Source organism: Leguminivora glycinivorella, chromosome 13, assembly GCF_023078275.1.
Source record: "Leguminivora glycinivorella isolate SPB_JAAS2020 chromosome 13, LegGlyc_1.1, whole genome shotgun sequence".
NCBI lineage: Eukaryota > Metazoa > Arthropoda > Insecta > Lepidoptera > Tortricidae > Leguminivora > Leguminivora glycinivorella.
Genome location: NC_062983.1, coordinates 9,926,107 through 9,949,245, shown reverse-complemented (window position 1 = coordinate 9,949,245; position 23,139 = coordinate 9,926,107). Strand labels below are relative to the sequence as shown.

The window sequence follows — 23,139 nt, the reverse complement described above, 5'->3', positions numbered from 1 at the left end:
GCCAAAATATGCAGGCTCACTAATTTGTCTGACAAGTCAGAACAAGCGGCAAATTTAATTTTCTTAATCGGCTGAATTTGTTTGGGCAATTCACGGAAGTCCGTTTAGACGATTAAATTTATTTGGACAGGATTATAAATTTTCATTTAGCAAATTGTTTTGATGGTATAAAAAGTAACTCTGTTTAAGCTAAAAAATGATGGTTAAAGGAAATGCTTAAAATAAAATATTATTTTCGTTAATATTTTATTAAGACATCATAACAAAGATGAAGAATCTAATGTTATGCTTATTTCCTATTGTAAGATAGACCGACGAGAATTAGATCACTAGATGGATGACGTTAAAAAATCCCTTGATATTTGAAATAAGAGTTGTATAAATATAATCACACTAAAATTTGACGTAAATAGGCTATTAAGTACTACACCTCGGACATTGGCGATCAAATATATGAAAGAGGCGCGTTCCTAGCCACACAGTCTAAGCTCGTGTAGGTGAACGCGTGCTATGCTTGTATGAGTGAATTATGACAGGCCGACTGTTCGCTTTTTTGACAGGCGGTAACTGTGAGGTAACCAAGAGGGGGTGGGCGGCACTTTCAGCGGGGAGCGGGAGTGGCCTTACTGTACGATAGTACTCTTTATTATACTGTGCTATTACTGAATCGGTGCATGGGCTCTATCTTAGACTCTGTCTTCAGTTTCCATCAGGTATGATAGGATATTAATAAAATAAAAAAAAAATCATTTATGTTACGACACCAGTCCTGTGATATTTTACATAAATGTCACAATAATATTACTATTACATTACAGTCTTCATCTCAAAAAACCGTGTCGTAAAATAACTGATATAGTGCGAAAAGTTTTTCTTTCGTATTTTTCCGGAAACGTTCGTATTTTGTCATACTAGCTCAGACAGTGTCAATACTTCTTGTACTGAGACTTACTGAAATACTATGACACGTTCGTACGTTTCCATAAAAATACGAAAGAAAAGCTATTCTCACTACATCTGTACATACTACATACATCCTCAAACCAACAACATTTAATATTTACACGCCACGTAGCTAAGACGGCGAAAAAATCGTCAAAAACAGTTGAACGCGAGCGCCATCTGTGCTATGATTTATATTCAGTGTTTTGCGAGGCGTTGTAAATCATTGCGAAGTTGGAGGACGTCGTAAATAAAAGAAATCTGTCTTTATACGGATAAACAGTTGCATTTTGTGATGTTTTGTAGGTAAGTTACGTAGCTTGATTAAATGGTGCTTAGTATGTATGAATTGGTATTATGGCTTAGGGTGAAATAGACAGTGCCTGGAAGGTGGTTGATAGTAAACACGGTGGCCGTTCATTTATTTTAGCAGGCGTTTATAGATATATTTATTCAATTCCATATTACTCTTGAACGGCTCTCTGAATTCGTTTGTGCTTCATACATCTGGAAGCACATTGCGAGCACTAACCTTAGGCAGTACTTTCACCCTTGAGTAGGCAGTCATTAGCTAGAACTGGAAGTGCACCCGCCGATCTGACGTCAGCATGGCGAGTATCATTAATTTCTTAAATATCTGGAATTTAAAGAGCACATTGCTTGAATTTTGGCTAACTCCTGAAGTATACCGCACCAGAATTTCTTGATGTACACCCGCCATTCTGACGATCACAAAAAATCAGACTGACCCAGGTTATTCTGACTTTAACACAACATTTTCAACATTTATAAAAAATATATCTCCTATCTTTCCATGAACAAATAATAGAAATAGCTTTAATACGGTATCAATTTTACAAAACTACAAGCATTGCAAGACAATAAACAGATGATCTTTACGATATTCCCAGCCAGTCTTACCCTTGAGTCATTTTATTTGAATTCTACGGTATTACCTTTATATAACCAATATATGACTTCATCTCGAGTCTCTACTGTTTCTTATAGATTCAGAGATCAAGTTACACCGGTCACAAGTTTTTGTCTAGTTGAAATGTTAGTGAATTATATAGAACCCTTATTACGTTGCTAGACAACGGTCGAATTGGGTCCCTCGCAAACTAGCAAGGTGAAAGAAATGCCCAAACTTCTTATTACTGCTTACCTGCCGGTGGTATGTAGGAGTTGGAAGTGATAAGCGGTTACTGTGTCAGACCACGATGGCCAAATAAAACACGAGAACTAACAATATAAAAATCGAGAATCTTAGGAATATTTAATAAGATTGCTCGTGTGGTGGCGGGTTAAGAATTTCACCACTCCCTTTCTTCCCGTGGGTGTCGTAGAAGGCGACTGTGGGATATGGGTTAAATTGTGGCGTAGGCGAGAGGCTGGCAACCTGTCACTGCAATGTCACAGTTTCGTTTTCTTTCAACCCCTTATTTGCCAAGAGTGGCACTGAAACTTGAGTAGTTTCATGTGCTCTGCCAACCCCTTCATGGGATACAGGCGTGATTGTATGTATGTTGTATGTATGTATGTATTTAATGAGACACTCCCAATATTTTTTTGACAACACCATTATCATCATATCACTTGCCATCTATTTTCCGCTACTATTGCATCTTAGGCCTCTTTTCGAGTGCGTCACCTATCCCAGTCAAAAGCCGATCAGGGGCCAATTTTTGAGTCTCACTGTTACTAAAATACTGGTTGAAAACGGTGACTTGCCTATTATTTTCATAAAATCATAAATCATAAATCAATCATTTATTCGTGATAAACAACATACAACACAGTCATATAAAACAATAAAAGCACATTCAAAAGTTAACAGTGACAATTTTCAGTGACAATTTTCTGAATTCGAACGCGTGAGACTCAAAAATCGGCCCGCTGCTCAAGAAAATACCCTCAAGGTTCCGAATGTCGTCCATCTAACGATTCAATAGACAACACAATGTGAATTTCAACTAAAACAAAAAAAATAATATTAAAGAATACCTCAAATAATGACTTGATATAAACAGTGCAAGACTAACGTAACGTGATTGACGACTTACTTTTCAACTTCTTAACAAGTAGGTAAAATCTTAAAGCCTTATATAGTAGACAAAAATATAAATCATAAATCAGGAATCGGTGAAATCCTCAACTGCATATGGTGGCTGCACTTCGGATTATAGGTTGCTGTAAGTCATAACTTTGAAGCGATTGTTTATGAGACAGCATTTTAATGGTTTTTCACCACACTAGCTCGTAAAGGCTCGTTTGATTATTTAAAAAGCGATGATAAAGCTGTATTTTGAAGTGAAACTTCTGTTGCGACTTCCAACTGATAGCCATTCATTGTTACAACACTCAGTCATTGTTACTTTGCGTGAAATGGCGCTCACTCAGCGCGTACCATTCCGTCAGTGTCGTTACGCTCAACGACTCACTCATTCCATTCATTCACTTATTCACTCAGTCAGTGACAGAACATAAATGAATTGGAATGTGTGTGTTTTATATTTAGATCGAGTGCATAATGAGTTTTTTTTTTCAATAATTTGAGCAAATAGCAATGTAAAATATTTAAAACGACTCCACGCACTGTTTTTTATCTACATGTGGGACAAAAAATAATCTTATAATTTTTGTAGTATTAAGTTATAATAAGGATGTTACTTATATTTATGACCGTCAGTTGGATTTGGTTTTGTATATAGCTAACAGTTAATGTTTTAATGAGGACGATGTACTAACTAACCTAACCACAAAATCAAAATTTTGAACCCCCGACCGCGACATAGTGGACCGATTTTCATGAAACATGGCTAAGAACACTCCCGACTAGTTCAGCTTTCAAACAAAAAATACTAAATCTAAATCGGTTCATCCGTTAAGGAGCTACGATGCCAGACACACACACAAATAGACAGAGACAGACAGACAGACAGACACGTCAAACTTAAGGCCTGATTCGTAACGGATTTGTCAAATTCAGAGTGCTTTTTCTTGTATAATTTCTAGCTTACTTTATATATACATTACACCATTCAAATTGCCAGATTCACAAAATTATTATGTTAGAATCATGTTTAAAAGCAATTCTCAACTAACTAGATAGATAAAATTAAAGTGATCGCTGAAAATAATTCGGCGACAAATTGCTGTCAAAAACTTGATTCCTGTTGACGAAACTTGCATTTAAATCATTTTCAACACTACCAGGCAACCAACATTATACCTTATCTGAAAGGCAATTTCTTTAAGATTCCTATGAAACAATGATAATGTAGATGAGTCTCCAAATATCCACTTTACTAGGAATTCAGTCGATGCAGTGTCCGTTACTAAGCATTTAAAGCAAAGTAACCACTTTTCGATAAAAAATCTACAACAAAAACTGCTGAACGAAGCTGTTCGCAGATTTTATTTAATAATATGATCTTTCAACTTTATTCTGACAATAGCTGGATATCATCCACCACAGCTATGAAGCCAGCAGCCTGCTAAAGCCAACGCTCTTCAAATCGGGTAAAAAACTTAATTTAACGAAGTCTCATAGTATTCACCTATTAACCGGAATAGGATGGAGTGTCTAAGAAATTCATTCATTTAAATGACACCAACCATAAGCCACCAAAATATTTAAAAAAAGATAGTCCTTGATAGGACTAAAACTAAGAATGTGTCGAAAAACACTGTCGGATGTACGATGGAGGGCATACAACAAAACTTACAACATGAGCGAGGAGAAATGGAGAATGATGAATTTACTAATAAATAATAAATTTTAAATACATTTTAAACACATTATAGAAAAACATACTTTGATTCGGCCGGCTCTGGTACCGTTAAAACAGTTTTGAATTTGACAAATCCGTTACGAGTCAGGCCTTATATCACCCCGTTCTTTTTGGGTCGGGGGTTAAAAATGTCGTGTTTCAATTAAAGGCAAAATTTCTTGATAGTCTCGCAATGAAATGCTCAAGACTCCACTTTTCGAAACGAAACGACTTATCTCGTGTTACTATGGATACCTGAGGAAGAACATTAAGAGGACTCTCCTGAACAACAACTTTCTCCTCTCGTAAAAGATATACCTAACTATTTTTGTCTTGTACCACACACTACCCTACGTAAGATGCTTGCTTCCGCAATAATTCTCAAACACGGACAAAACCCTTAAATAAACTATTCTCTTTCGTTTCCATCCCGTGACTTTAGAAAAGGACGCACAATACGAAGAAAACTAAGGCTTTAGAGTACAGGAACAGAGCTGATAGGTGGAAAACTTAAATCCTGTCTGGCCGAAAGGATGCACATATTGAATGTTAGTGAAACAGTATCAGAATTATTGAGTGTTGTTACAACATTGCGGCATCGCTTCACGGTTAGTATTCCAAAAATACGCACTAAGCGTTTCGCTTCTACATTTCTTTTGCGAGCCGCCAAGGAGTGGAACGCCCTGCCTGAGTCTGTGTTTCCGCATGAGTACAATCCAGGTCTCTTTAAAGCAAGAGTAAATAGGTATCTCATAGGTAAGCAAGCTCCACCGTAGACCGCATCATCACTTACTTACTTTCCTACATCTTCAGCTATGCGCGTTTTGCAGCGCAGCAAAATGTTTCATAACGTAAACTATAATCTGTGTACTGTCACAAAGATGTTTCTTTGAGTTTCGGTCCGTAATCCCGTCCGCGGAGAAATCGGAGTGAATGCAAATGTAGTGAAGCATTCAGACAGTATCAGATGTAGTCCTCAAGGAATAATCCTATAAATGGTCTGGAACCTGTCTGGCGAATGGGCTAGGATTTAATTTAAAGGCGTGGGATTCAAAGGAATGTGTAAAAATCTGTCTTCATTCAGTTATAAAGTTTTTGAATATTAAATGATACTCACCAAGACGAGGTGACACAACAGCTTCGAAAAGAAGAAACTGGCAAAGTTAGAATCTACTCCTGAAAACATTTCTGATAATTTAGAGTTTGATAGAGTTTGCTTACCATAGCTGGACAAATCCCATTCCAGATGGCATCGCTTTAAGGAAGATCAGCATTACCAAATTGGTTGAGGCTGTCATGTCAGAACTGTTGGAGTTGAGCTCGTGCGCGACTTTAAACATCTTCCGCGACTTTTAGTTTGTATCAGTGTTATGCAGTTAGCACTTATATTCAGGTTGAATAACCCTATAATAGAAGGATAAATATTATCTCAGATCTTGGCTGATTATCTTATGTAGGTACCTCTACTTAATTGTGTCGACAAAACGTCTACTCAGATTCAAACAAAAAATTTACAATGCTTGAATGCAATCCAAAATTAATACCCAATGTAACCGTTACTAAAAAACCTACTTAACCATAGAAAATTCTTGTTAACCCCACAATATAAGTCAGTAGCAGCAACTTAAGCTGCGCCATAAAATTATTACTATAGAGGCACCTGCTGGCCCCCGACAGGCAGAGATAGCTCGCAAAATATGGCGGTCTCCATATACCGGATTATGGGGCATAATGTCGAATTATACTTCGGGATAATATGTGGCCTTAATACCTGAAGGTTTTTGATGCGCTTCATTATGTGTGTGTTTTGTGGTTCGGTTTAATTTCGCTTGGAATATGGTGGTTAACCAATAGTTTAAATGGTTTTTAATGAATACAATGGTTTTGTTGAAGAATCCAATAGTCATCGTCATGCGCTTGCTCTTATCCCATTTACTTGGAGTCGGCACAGCTTGTGTTTTTCTTCAACAAATTTCTATCGACCGTCATCTCACTTACATTCGATAAGATGGGTGAAGAGTCCATCAGTATTAGAATAAAATGCAAAAAGAAAAATCATTCAATAATGACATTCCAACAGAAGAAAATCTAGTAAAATACAAAAAAATTACGGTCACTGCAATAATTTTCACTTGGTACCCCTGACAAACTAATTAAAGCCCTTAAAACGTTCAACCGTCCGTGGCTAATCTCACCTGCCATCCAAAAGGACAATTTACCGACCCGTTTCTAAAACAACTTAACAACACTTACACGTCTCGGTACTTACGCCACTCCACCATCCTCTTGAGACCGACTGATAACTCAAATCCAGAACGTCACAAGAGATGCGGGTATAAGAAGGTGATACAACTTTTTGGGTGGTGTATTACATTTGTGGAAGTACTAATTGAGGCCCGTGATTGACACTGTGACTTTGCAAATTAATTAGATTTTGTTGGGACTCCTTATTGAAATATTAGACTTAATAACTTGGGCCGTATTAAATGAGTCTGCAGGTGGTTTCTATTGTTCCATTTGACATCAAACGGCGTTGTTCGAGGGAAAGGTTTTAATTTAAGTCCGCCTACTAGAGTCGAGTGGAATTTGATATCTTGGCTGTTTTGTGTTTTATGATAGCGGCACTTAAAAGAGTTTTAATATTTGATTGTGCCCTTTTATTACCTTATTAAGACGCTACAGGAGCGAAAATGATAAAATGGAAAGGACCCTTTCAATTTGTTAATTTTAGTTAAAGATACTAGTTTTATTAACTAGATTTATCGAAAAAAAATGTTCATTCAGAACAACTCAGTGAAAAAATCTTTTTCTCAAACATGCAATGAAATATTGTCTTTACGTTCCTTAAAATGGGCTGGGAAGTATCGCTTTTTGGGCGCAACAACTCGAGAGGACTGTAAAGGGATTTCATATTATTTTTCAGGCCTACGCCTGCAAAGTAACTTTTTTTTATAAAATATTGTCCTTTAGAGCTTTTTTTTTATTTCATTGTATGTTTGAGAAAAGCACTATACATGCCTCGGCGTGAAAACGGATTCCCGGCCTCGTATCCCTATCCGGCCTCGCTCGCACGCTCGCTCCTCATTTTCCCGGCCTCTGATGTAATGTACTATAAAATCGAGCTGTTTCCTCCTTCGAAACTTAATAAATCGTAACGTGAGAATATTAATAACAATTAAATAATCTGTGTCGGTCCGTTTAGTTTTTTTGGCTGATTGTTACCAATTTTGAATACCACACCTTTTTTTGCGCCATAATCAATAAGGCCGTTTTTGGAAACATCTTTAAAAATAAGAATAGGTAGGTATCAAAAAAATCAAAACGGTCCGACACAGATAAAAATAATAGTAATCTGTGTTGAAAAAAATCACTGCTCTATCTTCAAAAACCAGGGAGGAAATAGTCTAGAGCGGATACAAATATGGAGAATTGACCCATCCTGTATCGTCTTAATAATAATATGGATGGGTTGCCCGTTGTACCTATTTAATTGTAGTTTAGGTTTCTTCCACTTTCCCGTTTTTGTCATTATAGTCTCTTAGAAGGCCACATTAATATCTGCTTTGTGAACTTCTATCAAAATGTCACCAAATTTTTAGAAATCCGGTATAGTTTTAATATTGTACGTTTGTTTACTAACCCTTTCACAGGTAGGGCTACCAAAATCGATGTTAATTTAGATTGTTACGACTTTGCTCACTTCTCGAATACCTTAATAGCCTCTTTAAGTTAGTTGAACACCTTATCACCAAGTTAAATTACCTGAATAAACTTAAGTTCTATTGTGTATATAGTTTTGACGCCCAAAAACACAACATCGAAGTACAGAGTACCACAGCTTTTACCATAAGTAGTTATGGACCCCCTGACCCCTTTTAGCCGTCTTTTACGACAGGCAAGGGACAGAAAACCATTAACGGCCATGGCCACACCGTTGTCTTTTCTATTTAGCTAAAGTGCTGGTATTTGAATTGCGAGACGGTGAAGAAACAATTGAGGGTTATGTAAAACCTTTCTAGGTCACTACCTAGGACACTGGTATTATTTTGGAAATAATACATAGTATGATGTCCTTGCAAAGACATTTGATTTAGTAGGTATGTAACTTAAAAATGATGAGGCACACTGATATTTTTTCCCGCCAGGCGGCGCCTGTGCAAGTGTGAGAGAGAGAAAAATATTTTTTTTCTCACTCTCACGTATGAAATTCTTTATCTATTCGTATGCAACGGACTGATAGCGTGGCGCCATCTGGCAAGAACGTCAAGGTGTAAGTGCTTGACAAAATAAAAACGTCAACAATCCTTTTATCGATAAATAGCCTTACATAAGGTTATTATTAATTACCCCTAATAATAATCTCTAAAATCTTGAATAATAATATAACAAATGATGTTAAATATGGTTCGTTTTATTATTATTTTCAAACATGTGACATTTGTATAGAACATTAATGTTAGATACACATAAATTCAAGCCTATATTCCCTAAACTGGGTAGTCAGAGAACATGAAACTACTCAAGATTCAGTGTCACGGCAATCTTCTTCTTCTTCAACCTAGCGTTTTCCCGGCCAAGCGCCATGGTCCGCTTTCCTGCTCAGTCTTCTCCACTTTGCCCACGGCAATAAATGACATAATTATAATAATTAATGACATGTTGTAATTTAAGTTATCGATGAACTAAATATCGGAAGGAAGGCAGTAGTGTCACTTCGTTCACGCCAATAAATATCTATAATATTAATTTTAGAAAGACGTTCCGTGCCACCCGATAGCATAACATTACGAAAAATGTATGTAATTTTTGGTTATAGAAAGTAACCATTTAAAGGAGCTATTCACTTTTTCCACAATTAATGTTATTTTCCATGACGTTTAAGCTGTAGAGTTTTTTTCCGAGCGTTTTTCGGCAGTTTTCCACGGCTTTTGCTACTAATTTTAAGATTAAATCCAAAAACTCATTGAAACGAGCAAGGATTTGAACCCGAGACCCCCGGGAAGCTAGGCCACGAGCGCTTCTTATGTTTACACATGTGTTTATACATGTAAAATCGGGTAACTCACGTAAAATTACTACTAAATTATTACTATTTTCGACAATTTTACGTGAATTTCCCGATTTTACTTGTATAAACATTGACAAGTTTCGCTCCGTAACGAGGAGCATTTTCACTGAGCGCGCGCGATGTCAATGGTATCGCGACGCAGACTGCGTACGTGCGTGTTTTACGTGAATTACCAAATTTTACATGTTTAATATGTGTGTCTCACGGTGGTTTTGTTATATATTAAAATCTCATGGTAGACCCACAGGTTCGAACCCTAGCACTAAATAACTCTAAGACGGAATATTCATGTGAACCAGACACGACATACAGCAATTCCATTATGCTAGTCCTGTTAGGGTAAGTGCAGTGACTGTGGGCTTTGAAATATGAATGCTCTTTCCTTGTAACAAAATCTACTATAGATATTACTTAACTGTATAAGATGTGGTTTTCCATTACCATTCCAATCTCAAAAATCCCTAGTTTACCCTTGGATAAAACGGTCAGACAACAGTCAAAAAACTAGTGCATAAGCCAATTCTCGGAAAACAAAAAGTTCAGGTGTGTCAGATTGCACCACAGAGAAGAAAAGAGAACAACTTATGAGCAGAGGGCGGAATTGCTCATGGCAAAAATCAAACGTCAATAGAGTTGAATGAATGTTAAATTTTATCGACATTTTCAGCTATCGATAAATTCAGTCTCCTTTTACATTTCTGACTTTAAACCTCTTTGATTAGCTATTCGACCATTTGATTTTGACCTCTTTGATTAAATTAAAAGTAAATTGTATGACATATAATTACCATTTCTGTCACTAGTCCTTTTTAAACTAATTCACGTTTGAAAAAAATGGTTAATCCAAAACGAAAAAGAGTCAACAAATGGATAAAAAGGTATCTTTGTCGTACTTACGTCGAAAACAACTCAACAATATACTGATAATTTCAGTGTAATCGATAGTCGATAGAATTCAACGTTCCAACTCTATTGACGTTTGATTTTTGCCATGAGCAATTCCGCCCTCTGCTTATGAGAATGAAAAATAAAGGTTCACATTTTTTTTCTAATAATTTTATTGTACCCCACTGCTGGGCAAAGGCCTCTCCTTTCTTCCGCCACCCATGACGATTTGCCGCCTGCTCCGGCCAGTCGCTGCAAAATGCGTCGAGGTCATCCCCTATGAATTTGGCCAATGAACAATATTTCATCAGCGCGGTTAATTCCTTTGTGTTCAAAATTGTTAATTTAAAAACGATAGCCGTAAACCCTCTTTTGTCCAACAAACAATGACTGTCGCAGGTTAGGTTACTTTATCGCGAATAATAAAGGTTTTAATTTCATTGCTAGACAAAATAAAACCAACGAGTCGACAAAATGAATAACTACATGCAGGCACCCGCCAACCATAGAACTTTACATCAAGCGGTAAACTTTCAACTAAGCTATCCATTGCCACTTGACAAAGCACTTTTAAATGTGAGTAGATCAAAACGCGCGATGTATAGAGTTATTGTTGAACGTTTGGGTTATGATAGTGAACATGCTCTGAGTAATCTGGCTGCTAAAAAAATAGCCAAGCGCGAAATTCGCAGTTCATTCACAAAGGGTTTACAAACACGAGGTTTATTCTAGAGTTTTAGGGTTCCATTCTTATCCTTATAATTATTTGTAGAATGCCAAATACTGCATACTATAGCATAGTAAGTAAATATATTTTTTTCAACAAAGAAACTTGTTCAGTTTCGAGTAGTTTTAAGACCGCCGTAAAATTTCGCTTGTTACCTAATGATTGTGACTTTTTAAATAAAGGTTTAGAACTTAGCACATTGATAATGGAATCACTTCCTTACGTCCACTGAACATTCTTATCCTTATTTTTCCACTGAACCCCTTTCACACTTTCTTGCACCGTGCTTTTCCACCTCTGAGCTTTGAGCCTTTGTGCCATGCGTGAAAAAACACAGTTACCTAACTTGTTTTCGTGAAAGTGATTTATTTTTACTTTGTTGCGCTTTTGAGCTAAGTTGAATTTTTCTGTATCAAAGGGAATTCTGACAAAGATTTTGCAGAAGTTTTTTTAGGTCATTTTGGCGCTGATTACCTTTTCTGGAATTAGAGTGGACTGGTTTAAAATTGAAAATGAATAGACTGGATTTTTATTACAAAATAGTATTTATGATATGACTAATCCATGTGTTTTGTGAGATTGTGATAATGTTTTAAATTCCAATACCTATAGACTAACAAACTTTACGGAATTAATAAATATGTAGGTCACCCACCCGTACTAAGCCCCATAGCTAGCTATCACCCATAGTACAGGTGTTGTATATATTCATAGCTGGCAACACGCACTCCCACCGCCATGATGTTTTGTCGTCTGTCATCTGCCTTTCCTTCTTCCTCGAAATAAACGCGTTGCTTACCGAATAACTGGTCGTATTAATTAATTACACCACGGTTAGTTTTTACTACAGGAGGAAAATCTGAGGGAGAGTTTTTTTTTTGCAATTTTGAGATTGGTCCCATATAGTTGCTCAGTGTGACTTGTACACTCGTAAATTATTACAGATGAATAAATAAACATCCTTTATATTAGATTACCATTATTAACAACAAAATTTTCAACAAACCCGTTTCAAAAGTATCATAAGAACCTTTAAAATTTCCGATAAAGTTATACCACCGTCACAATTTTCGATACACGGGTTTTCAATCGGATATTGGCTTTAATTTTATTCGAAGCCCCGTGAGAACGACCACCTGCCCGTCCTTTTAAACCGGTACCCTTTTTGATTAAGATTCTGAATGTAACTTGCACGAATCGGATTTTAAGATTATTATATACTTTTGTTTGAAGGAAAGACTTTGTGTTGAAATTAAACTTGACACTTATTTATTATAATTATTATTTTTTCTGGTTTCCCAGCATTAATTATATTTAAATTCTTATGCTGAAACTGACAATATTCAACATCACCAAATCATCATCATCATTAGGCATTATATATCATTACAGATTATTTTAATCAGCATCTGTGATCTTTTTAGTGACAACACAGCTAGTGGCTATGTACCTATATTTATACCTACTACAGGTATCTATAAGGTATATACCCCATTCTGAAACAGCATAATCGTCTATATTTTTTACAAGTAAAATGAGGGCGTTTATTAAACATAACGATTTTAGGTTATACATAAGTGTGTCGAGGACCATCGACCTATTGCCATCCTGTCTTCGATAGCCAAGCTGTATGAGTCTACCATAAATAGACTAGTAGCTCCGCAAATTAAGCCTTTTCTCTGTGACTCTCAGCACGGCTTTAGGGCTCGCCGGTCGGTTGAAACGAATTTATTAACCCTGACTGACACCATCTCAGATCATTTGGATAAAGGCATACAGGTAGATGTGCTGTATTTTGACTTTAAAAAAGCCTTCGACCGAGTAGATAACGATGTGTTACTGAGTAAGCTGTGTAAAATTGGATTTTCCCCCAGCTGCTCCGCTTTTTCGCTAGCTATTTGCGTGACAGGCTACAGTACGTACAGCATGGATGCTTTGTATCAAAGACCTATCAGACTCTATCTGGCGTCAGTCAGGGATCGATTCTTGGGCCATTGCTTTTTGGAATTATGGTCAACGATTTACCATCTGTTCTTAGGTCTGCGAGAAGTTTGCTTTACGCTGACGACCTCAAAATTATTTACGGCGTGCAAAACATCTCTGACTGTTTATCTCTCCAGGATGACGTAGACCGAGTTCACTTATGGAGTGTAAAAAATAGGCTGACTTTTAATTCATCAAAATGTGCAGTCCTTACATTTAGCCGAGCTCGTAATCCCCTTGTCTGTGAATATTTTCTGGATTCTGAGACTATTACTCGTGTCAATTCCATACGAGATTTAGGCGTAATCTTAGACTCCAGCCTCAACTTTCATGATCACATTACCTCATTGGTGCGCGACTGTTATAAGAGGTTGGGGTTTATTATTAGGAATTCTAGGGATTTTAATGACCCCGATACATTAAAGATCCTTTACAATTCACTAGTGAGAAGCAAAGTCGAGTCGGCCTTCGTCGTTTGGAACCCTTACGAAGCATCTTACGTCTTACTTCTAGAGAGAGTGCAAAAAGTGTTCTTACGATTAAAAACTTGCATATATTGAGGAAAAAGTAATATAAAACAGAACGAATATTCTGTCATTTTAAATCTCGTGAATGAAGTACCCTGTAAAATACTTTGTTTTCAAAAACTTCGGGAACGGATGCACATTTTAATACTTTGTATGATAACACAAAACGCTAGAATACTTACCGTAAAACTAAGGAAAATCGTGATTTTGTCACAGTGTTTTATTTGTTAGTGTAAATGTCATAAAATGTCACTCCTTCTCGTTACATTAAATTCCTTACGTACTAACAAAGTACCTAATGAATAATTATTATGACATACTAAACATCGGGAACACAAAAAGGATGAAATACAGAGGGTTGAAGCTTAGAATAATTTAAATTGAAATAAAAGGAATAGTGAATTCAAACAAGATTCGAACGATATTTTTGATCACCGTCCCAGTGGCTCTTAGCTGTTGGTTGTGTTCCTCGTACTCTCGTACCAAGCATAACCATAGCCTGACCAGGAATATATACAATACAATACAATACAATACAATACAATACAATACAATACAATACAATACAATACAATACTCTTTATTGCACACCTCACATAGTTTACAATGTACCTATATATTTTACTTTTAAGTTTTCTTTGTTATAAATTAATAAGTATTAACCTTACCCCGGATTTGTATTTTTAATATCCTAAAAATGGAATATTAGAAATCACAATGGACAGAAGGGGGTTAAATTAGATTATTTTACACAGCTTTTGCTTTTTCTTCGGCTTCACGTTCGAGCTCCTCGATTCTTTGCAAAGCCTTTTGTCGTCTCCTTTCTAAAGGGGTTTTCGACCACCAAGCTTCGGCCGAGGCATCCTGTTAGTTAAAAAAAAACAGGAATATGAATTATCATCATAAATGATTTCTTGTGTCGAGAATTTTGTGCCTTGTATTTGAAGAATAATAAAGGGTGTAACAAAATATATGTAAAAATGAACTGACTACTGAAATCAAACACATGTCAATTTTGCTTTTGAGGAAAAAAAATGATTCACTTTACACTCGAATAAAAATGCTAAAGGTTAAGAAGAAGAAGGGAATAGAGGGAATCGCACGTGCACGTTTAACATATGCTAGTACTACATTACGCCCTAATGCGAGAAAGCAGCGACATATGTGACCTGACTGTAAAATATTTTTGGCGAAAATCATTTCTACATGTTTTTTTTTGTGTAATAAACTTACCTGTTCAGCATACACAGGTTCCCTTGTGCTCAACTGAACGGCGATCTCATGGGCAGTTAGAGCACGCACGCGCAGTTGTAACCTTCTCTTTGTGGTCAATAATGCGTCTAAAGCTGACAGTAATGTTCCTGAAAAATATAGTGATAATAGCTAAGTTGAAATTTTATTGAGGCCTAAAATAGTGCTGATGGATGTAGTCATCCACCTCACTGTAGTCACTTTAGCCAAGCTAGAAAGATCTTATCTAGGCGACAAGGCCCCAGCTCTGTGCAGCTGCGTTCGGCACATGAGGGATATACTGCCGTAGTCGGCCCTGGGGATCTGAATGACCTTGTATAACGGCAATTGATATTACATGATTCAATGGTTTTACTATTTTGTCAACAGCTTTCTTAATTTCTGTTTGGCCCTATGGTTGACTGGTAGAGAATGCCTTAAGGCATTACGTCTGCCATTTGTACTTTTTTTCCAATTGTGCAATAAAGTTTAAATAAATAAATAATAAATAAACAGTCCAAATGGTGTAAATATGTTAAGTTACCAATAGTGTACGAATCAGATACTCTAGCTAAGCTAGAAAGATCCAGTCTAGGCGACAAGGCCCCAGCTCTGTGGAGTTGTGTTCTCCACATGAGGGATATACTGCCGTAGTCAGCTCTGGGGATCTGGATGACCTTTGAATAGCACTGGAAGAGGAGCTTCTGCTCAGCCTCCCAGGGACAGCGGGAGGTGCCTACGAATAAGACCCGGTCTTCTGGGCAAATCCTGGAAATAAAGTAAATAAAGATAACAGTGTAACAGGTGCCTTTAAAACCCGACAAAAATTTCATTAGTAATAATATTTTTTAAATATATGAGTTATGTTGTGAACAGAAATACAGAGAGAAATATGCAGAGCTGACTGCCAACCTTCACTAGCTGGAGAGGCACTTGAAGAACAAGGAGAAGACCAGAAATCATAAGTAAACTAAATGCCTTTGGAAATACTTATTTGAGTACGATACCCATTTGCCAAAGCCATAATAGTTATTTGTTATACAAGGGGGCAAAGTTGTATTTTAACGCCGAGTGTGGAATTGAAAAACGAGTAAGTGAAAGGATTCTATAGTTGAACCACGAGCGAAGCGAGTGGTTCGAGAATAGAATCCTGAACTTGCGAGTTTTTTAACACACGAGAAGTAAAATACATTTGCACCCGAGTGTAACACAAAACTTTTCCCCTCACTATAGCGAGGAAACTACAACGCAAAAAATGCGTTTATCACTGCTTCCAGTAGTTCCACAGGTGGTAAATCATCTTTATTACTATATTCACCTACTTTTATCAATTTTAAAGCAGTTAATTTGACTTTATTCAAGGTCAAATTACTTTACCCACTAGTGGATAAAATGCGTTTTTACCCGCCGGTATTAAAGGACAAAACACGTGTTTCCGAGCTAGTGAGGGGAAAATGAATTGACTGACTACTATGAAGTGTACAAAAGAATAAAATCATACATATGAAAATTGCATACAAAACAGAAAACAAATTACTGAACTTGCATCGTTTCTTTAAGTGAAAACACTCAAATAAAAAAAATCCTTACCTTTTATAATTTTCGCCAAATCCTTCTTCAGCCGCTTAGGATCAGTTTTATCTGTTTTTGGTATCTTCTTCACAAATGGCTTTTCAGCGTCATCCATCCAAATCACAGACGGCTGAAGTAACCGTGACACTTTAACGACTAAATGTATCAACATTATGAGTCCTGATTTGCCAGGATACTTTCCAACTATATTTGCTGGGGACAAGTCGAAAAGTACCCCTCCCACTTCGCTGCAGATTGCGTGGACTAACATCTTTTTTCCGCTGCCTGCTGGACCTAAAATTATCAAATTTTGGAAAATTATCAAATCTTTAACATAATCGAGTGAAGTTTGCAATAAATATTTTGCTAATGAACATCTTACCAGACAATAACACTGATCGCACTAACGGCGCATGAGTTCGAACATGCTCTGAACCAAGAGGCAGAATACAGTACTCTTTTATTAACTGCCTAATATCTCCCAAGCAAGGCATCGGCTCTCTGCCTTCGTTCCTCCATTCGGCTCCAACGAAGGATTTTTCACCAATATAATCATCTATTTTGCAAACTGGATATGGACGGATAATACCATTTGATACTAATTCTTCAAACAATGATTCTGTGGTTCTGTCTGGTGTTAAATCTTTTTCCTTCTTCTTTTTGCTCTTTTTCCCTCCACGTCGGACCTAAAATAAATTACAGATTTATGTTAGTAAGTACCCAAGTATTTTTTAGTTTTAGATTTAGTTAATAAGTAAACTAACCTTCTTTTGAGGTTTCTTCGCCTTTTTACCTTTGTGAGCTCGATCTCTGTCAAACGCAGCTTGTAACTGCTCGAGTTCATTTCGCATCATTTCATCTACAATGTTTCTTATCTCTTGTTCAATTTTGACCATCTTTTCTCTTTCTATCATGTCCTTGTAATACCTTTCATGTGGATTGTCAGCATCATCCTTAAATTTCCATATATCTTCAAATCTGAAAAATGGTCAATGTCAAAATCAGTATTTTCAAACTTGGTGTTTATATTTATACTGCAAATAGGAACTTTAACCCTGAATAAATATTATAATTTTAAGCGCCTTATCAAAAAAAAAAGGAACTTACTCTTCATTGGCACTAATGACGTCTTGTAAGAAGTTCGAAGTGCTGCACTTGAACACTTGTAAATCTGTTTCCTCATCTTTATTCTTATTGTCTTCAGGTTTCCCATTTTTCTTATCTTTACTTTCTTTACTTTTCTTGGATTCTTTAGATGATACCGGAGAAGATTTACTTAATGTACTATCAGGACTCGTACCTGAGAATAAATTGGTTTATTTAAAACTCTTATTACATAAACCTTACGATTCAGTATTATTGATACATTAAGTGTTATCTAAATTGATAATTAATGCATTGACTAAGTGATTACCTTGTCTGCTAAACATAGTTCGACTTCCTCCACTTTCTTCCGAGGGAAGATCTGGAAATCTTCCAGTCCTCTCAAAATACTCCGAAATGTACCTCCTCAACTCGGCCCCAATTTGTTCATTTAGCCTTACGCCATGTTGTTTCCTTATCTGTTTTTCAATTGTTACTAAAGCATTCTGAAACTCATTTTCTCGTTCTTTTTGTAGTTTGCGTCGGTATTCTTTTATCTAGAAAAAAAATCACATATTAAGTTCTTTTATTCTCTAAACGTTGACCAAAATAGTAAAACATAACAGCTCAGTAATCAGTCTCAGTTGCACAACGTTTTAAAACAAAATCATAATTTCTTACTTCTTCAGACTTTTTTATCGCTGCAGATTCTGTATAAGGTGGCAATTCCATCCCGATAAGAAGCATTTCTTCTTGTTTCCTTTTCTTCGTTGCCCTTCTTGCTATGAAACCTCTCCATACACGCTGTATAGCTGTGGCAGCTGATGGAGACATTTCTCCTTTCTGATCTCTTCCTTTCTCTTTCAATAAACGGATCTCTTTCATGAACTGTCCTCTGAAAATATTTATTTAAAATAATCACGAATACTTAGTCATTTGGTTGATGAACAAAATTAAATTTTCTGTTAGTGGAAATTAATTGTGAAAAGCTTTTCGGTTTTTATAGAAAGTCTTCGTTCTCTTGATCTCTTTCAACTAAATTGATGCTAACAGGCAACCCTTTAGTAATTTTATGTACGTTAACGAATCCAATTGCTAAAATCACAAATGCATTTCAGCATTTTTATACGTCGTCATGATTAAATTAAAGTAAACACCGGACAAACAGATCAATACAAATATCACCTCAATCGTCCTTGTCTAGCTCTCTCATGACTCTGAATAACCAGCACCGCCTGCTGCTCTGTCAGCACCAACGCTTGAGGCTTCGGAGGCTCATGGCCCAGTTTCCTCAACGTCTCTATGATGAACTGCTGCCGAGTCAACACCTCTTCCTCTCTTTCTCTTATGAAGTATTGGGGGGTACATGGCTCTGCTTCGCTTGGTGTTACTTGGAGTCTTTGTAAAACCTGCAAGTACCGATAATGAAGCAGAAGGCTATTAAAATAATTAAACAATGTGAGTGGTGGTCAGTGACTATGACATGTACAGAATTTTAAAGGAAAGAAGAACAATAGTATAAAAATACCTCATTTTAATATTACTGGCGGTGTTTCTTTATCACTATCCCAATTCCTATTAGTATATTTTTTGACATTTAGAATTTATTCCAGAAGTTTTCAGACTAGTTATTTAGATTGAAATAATTTTATTAATTCTATGTAGTTTTAAAACAATATTGTTTATTGCACCAATAAATTGCTCTGATATTTAGAATAAGATAAAAATTCTACATTGTTGACTATTTAAAAGTACTTATTGTAAGCCTATTTTAATAAAGAATATTTTGATTTTGATTGATTGATATACACGACTTCAAATTTCTCAATGTTATCATTAGAAAATAACATTTTTGTAGATCGACATCAACCTATAGTTACGACATGCACAAACGGCACGATAAACCACCTTTATATTACCTCAATTATTTCTAATTCTCACCTCATCATCATCAAACGTGTAATCCGACAAGTGCAACTCGACCAAATCATGTTTGATTTCAATCAGCCTCCCCAAACACGCCTCGAGAAGCCTCCTCACTATCACCCTCTTCTGAGGTTGCAACAGCTGATCATACACATCATCTAAACGCCGCACAAGGATAGTGTACCTGGGCATTTTTGCGAGAAGAATCAACAATAATATTTTTTCTAAGGTAGGTAAATTTTATGATTTTTCCAACTCAGAATCACGAGCCCTTTCGATCTACACGGCTCTGTAAAATTAAAAAATCATTCATGGGTAATTGTGTTCGATTTTATAATAAACTTCCGAATCATATTACTGACTTGTCAATTAATAAATTTAAGAATCATGTAAAGCGTGTACTCATTTCCAAAGCTTATTATACAACACAAGACTACATGAATGATAAAACAACGTGGGATTAATTGTTATTCGAAATGGTTTCTTATTTTTACGTTTATTATTATTATTATTGTTGATGAAATTAATATTGTATTTTTTTGGACATTGGATTTTTCCTAGAAATATTCTAGACATGTATTTTTATATATAAATATACCTAATTATATATTTTTTGTTTAACGATTATTTTTATATGAAATTGTATATTATAGACTCAATATTATTATGAACAATAATTTACAACAATAAATTGCTCTGATAATTAGGTTAGATTAAGATCATAGTATATATGTAATGAACTATTCATAAGAGCTTGTAACTAGGCCTACATGAATAAAGATATTTTGAATTGAATTGAATTGAATTATTACACCGTAGATTTAAGGTGCACCCAGACGGTACAATCAAATTGGCAATTTGATTTTTTAACCAATATACCAACTTTTTCTGTGATTTCGACAGATCAAAAGGTCTGTAGACCCCTAATTAGATACAAAATGTTAATTTCAAACCAGCAATAATGTAAATGAAATTTATATATTTATTATGATAGTTTATTGAATCTTTACAAATGAATTATAACAATTATTTTGTTACAGCCGAAAGATGGAAAGATTGTGCAAATCACATAATAAAAACCGAGGACAAAATGATACAACTCGACCATTTAGTGGACAATGTCTCGGGTCGTTTTATTATAAATGTAACTGATGGTGATGATGATGATGATGAATATGACGAAATAACCTGGGAATGAATAATATTTTATAATAAAGACTAGTTATCGTCGGACAACATTTTTTTTACCTACTGGTTCGAACACCTTTTTATGCTATAAAACTTTAGTTTAGGACAAAAAACAAGAGACAAAAAAATGATCCCAAAATTTTCCATCATTTTGCATACTTTTCACTTTGTAACCGCTGTAGTACAGTGTTTGAAAAATAGTAACAAAGTGGAAAAACTTCATTTGGGACGCTTTTTTCCGCCTAGTAGATGGAAAAGGCTCGTGATTCTGAGTAGGGAAAACATTAAATTTACCTATTTTAGAAAAAAAAAAAGTTTTTGTATCTTTTTTTGCGAAAATGCCTACCTCACTCTGAGCTCGGACAGATGGGGATGCAGCTGAGTTTTCTCTGCCTCGCCTAGTGCGAATACTGCCTCGTCGGCTTGCGTTGCCTCGCCAGTGATTTCTGATGTTTCGCATAGCAAATCGTTGTAGGTTTTATTCGACATATTGATTCAAAATAATGTACTGAATGGTTTAGATTTATATCTAGTTGCACATGTAATGTAATTTTTGCAAACTTAATTTGCTAAATTTTAGTAATATAATCTACACAATTCAATCTAAAACACATTTTAAGAACAGCACATCAGCTTACTAAACAAAGTTTTTGTTAGAGATTTCATCGAAATAAAGAATAAACATCATATTTACGAAATTTTTTACACAAGATCCACTTCAATCAGTTCGTCTCAATTAAATTAAGTACAGAAATAAAATGTTCCCAATGTTGCGTTGTTGCTTAAGCACACTTTGACTCTTGTTGTATAAACAAGCTTTTAAAACTCCTGTTTGTCGCGAAATCTTGCTAAAGTCGTGTTTGTTCCGAGCAAAGTTGTGGATCAACTAAATGTTCCTACGCAAGCTTCGACGCGATTAGGTGGCAACTTATCGACCAAACATTGTTCGGTAGGGAGTTGCTATAGAAATTGAAGTAAACATTTTATATCCCATAGTACTTTATAAACTACGTAAGTAGCGTAATTAAATTGTATGAATATTACAAATTACCTCATAACTCATGATTTACCGACTGCTAGTCTAGAACCTAGGCTCTAGGTATATGGACACGCACAAAGTGTTAAAATATGTTCCAAGGAAATAAAGTTGTGCGTACATATTTGTTGGCACTTAAATATAATATAATTATATTTATATAATAAATATAATTTGTGCAATAAAGTAAAAAAAAAAAATTACACGTACTTGTCCATATTTATGACGTTGACTGTAGGTACACCTAAGCCTATGTCCATTGTAGAATAAAAATCCAGTGAAAATGATATATTATACTCGGTCAAATTAAGTCTGTTAGTAAATAAGAACAAATAAAACTATATGCATCCTTTTCTTTAGGGTGCTAGAGAAAAGGATGCCTATAGTTTTTTTTTGTTCTTATTTACTGACAGACTTGTTTGACCGAGTATATTTATTTTTTATAATACTGTGTGACCCTAATGATAACCGATAAGCGATACAAAGAGAAACTCGGGTGTAGAAGCATAAGTGTTATATGAAACATACACCTTTCTATACTTGAGCATCCTGAGCCCCCTAACCCCTTTTCACTATGGCCAAATTTATAAGAAGTCAAACAATTTCGTTAGAGATACACTAATCAGTATATACACCATGTTTTTATTGAATTCCATTAACTTTAAGGGAAGATTCATAACATCAAATACAATAAATTTCTACTGTTGCGGTTAGATCAAATCTTAACTGTTGCGGTTATCGGATTCTTAAAAAAATAAAGATAATTGCTGAACACGTGTGTCACAGCCTTTACCATTTCCTAATGTTATTTGTATTGACGTATGCCGTCAATCACTTGACAATAACTTGAATGTAATTCTTAAGGGTCTCTCCCACTAATAAATTCATTTATCCATACTAATATTATAAATGGAAAAGTGTGTGTGTCTGTTTGTCCGTCTTTCACGGCAAAACGGAGTGACGAATTGACGTGATTTTTAAGCGGAAATAGTTGAAGGGATAAAGAGTGACATAGGCTACTTTTTGTCTCTTTGTAACGCGAGCGAAGCCGCGGGCAAAAGTTATGTATAAAAATGATAAAAAAAAAATTTGCGCGAATTTAACTAAAAGTAATATACAGGATGGTTCCTGATAATGAACAAAACGACGTCTCGAATTTAACGGAAAACAAAAAAACACTGTGTTTAGTATCTGTTGTC

At 35.7% G+C, this 23,139-nt stretch overlaps 1 protein-coding gene across 1 annotated transcript; it reads right to left on the bottom strand.

The window, feature by feature from the left end:
- Positions 1-14,499: 14,499 nt before the first annotated feature.
- On the bottom strand, positions 14,500-21,393 carry LOC125232715 (dynein regulatory complex protein 11). The gene is made up of 12 exons (XM_048138474.1): positions 21,251-21,393; positions 19,732-19,900; positions 18,976-19,199; positions 18,472-18,685; positions 18,122-18,347; positions 17,815-18,007; positions 17,472-17,685; positions 17,090-17,393; positions 16,725-17,001; positions 15,680-15,903; positions 15,139-15,266; positions 14,500-14,769 (listed from the first exon to the last, which is right to left on the bottom strand). Exons 1-12 carry the CDS (start codon positions 21,391-21,393, stop codon positions 14,653-14,655), a joined length of 2,433 nt encoding a protein of 810 aa, XP_047994431.1. The 3' UTR covers positions 14,500-14,652.
- Positions 21,394-23,139: the final 1,746 nt, after the last annotated feature.

Coding starts and splice junctions, on each gene's coding strand:
- LOC125232715 (XM_048138474.1), bottom strand. CDS start 21,393: ATGTCGAATAAAACCTACAACGATTTGCTATGCGAAACATCAGAAATC. Junction 19,200..19,731: donor ACACGTTTGATGATGATGAG/GTGAGAATTAGA, acceptor CGGTACTTGCAG/GTTTTACAAAGACTCCAAGT. Junction 17,394..17,471: donor CGAAGAAACCTCAAAAGAAG/GTTAGTTTACTT, acceptor AATTTATTTTAG/GTCCGACGTGGAGGGAAAAA.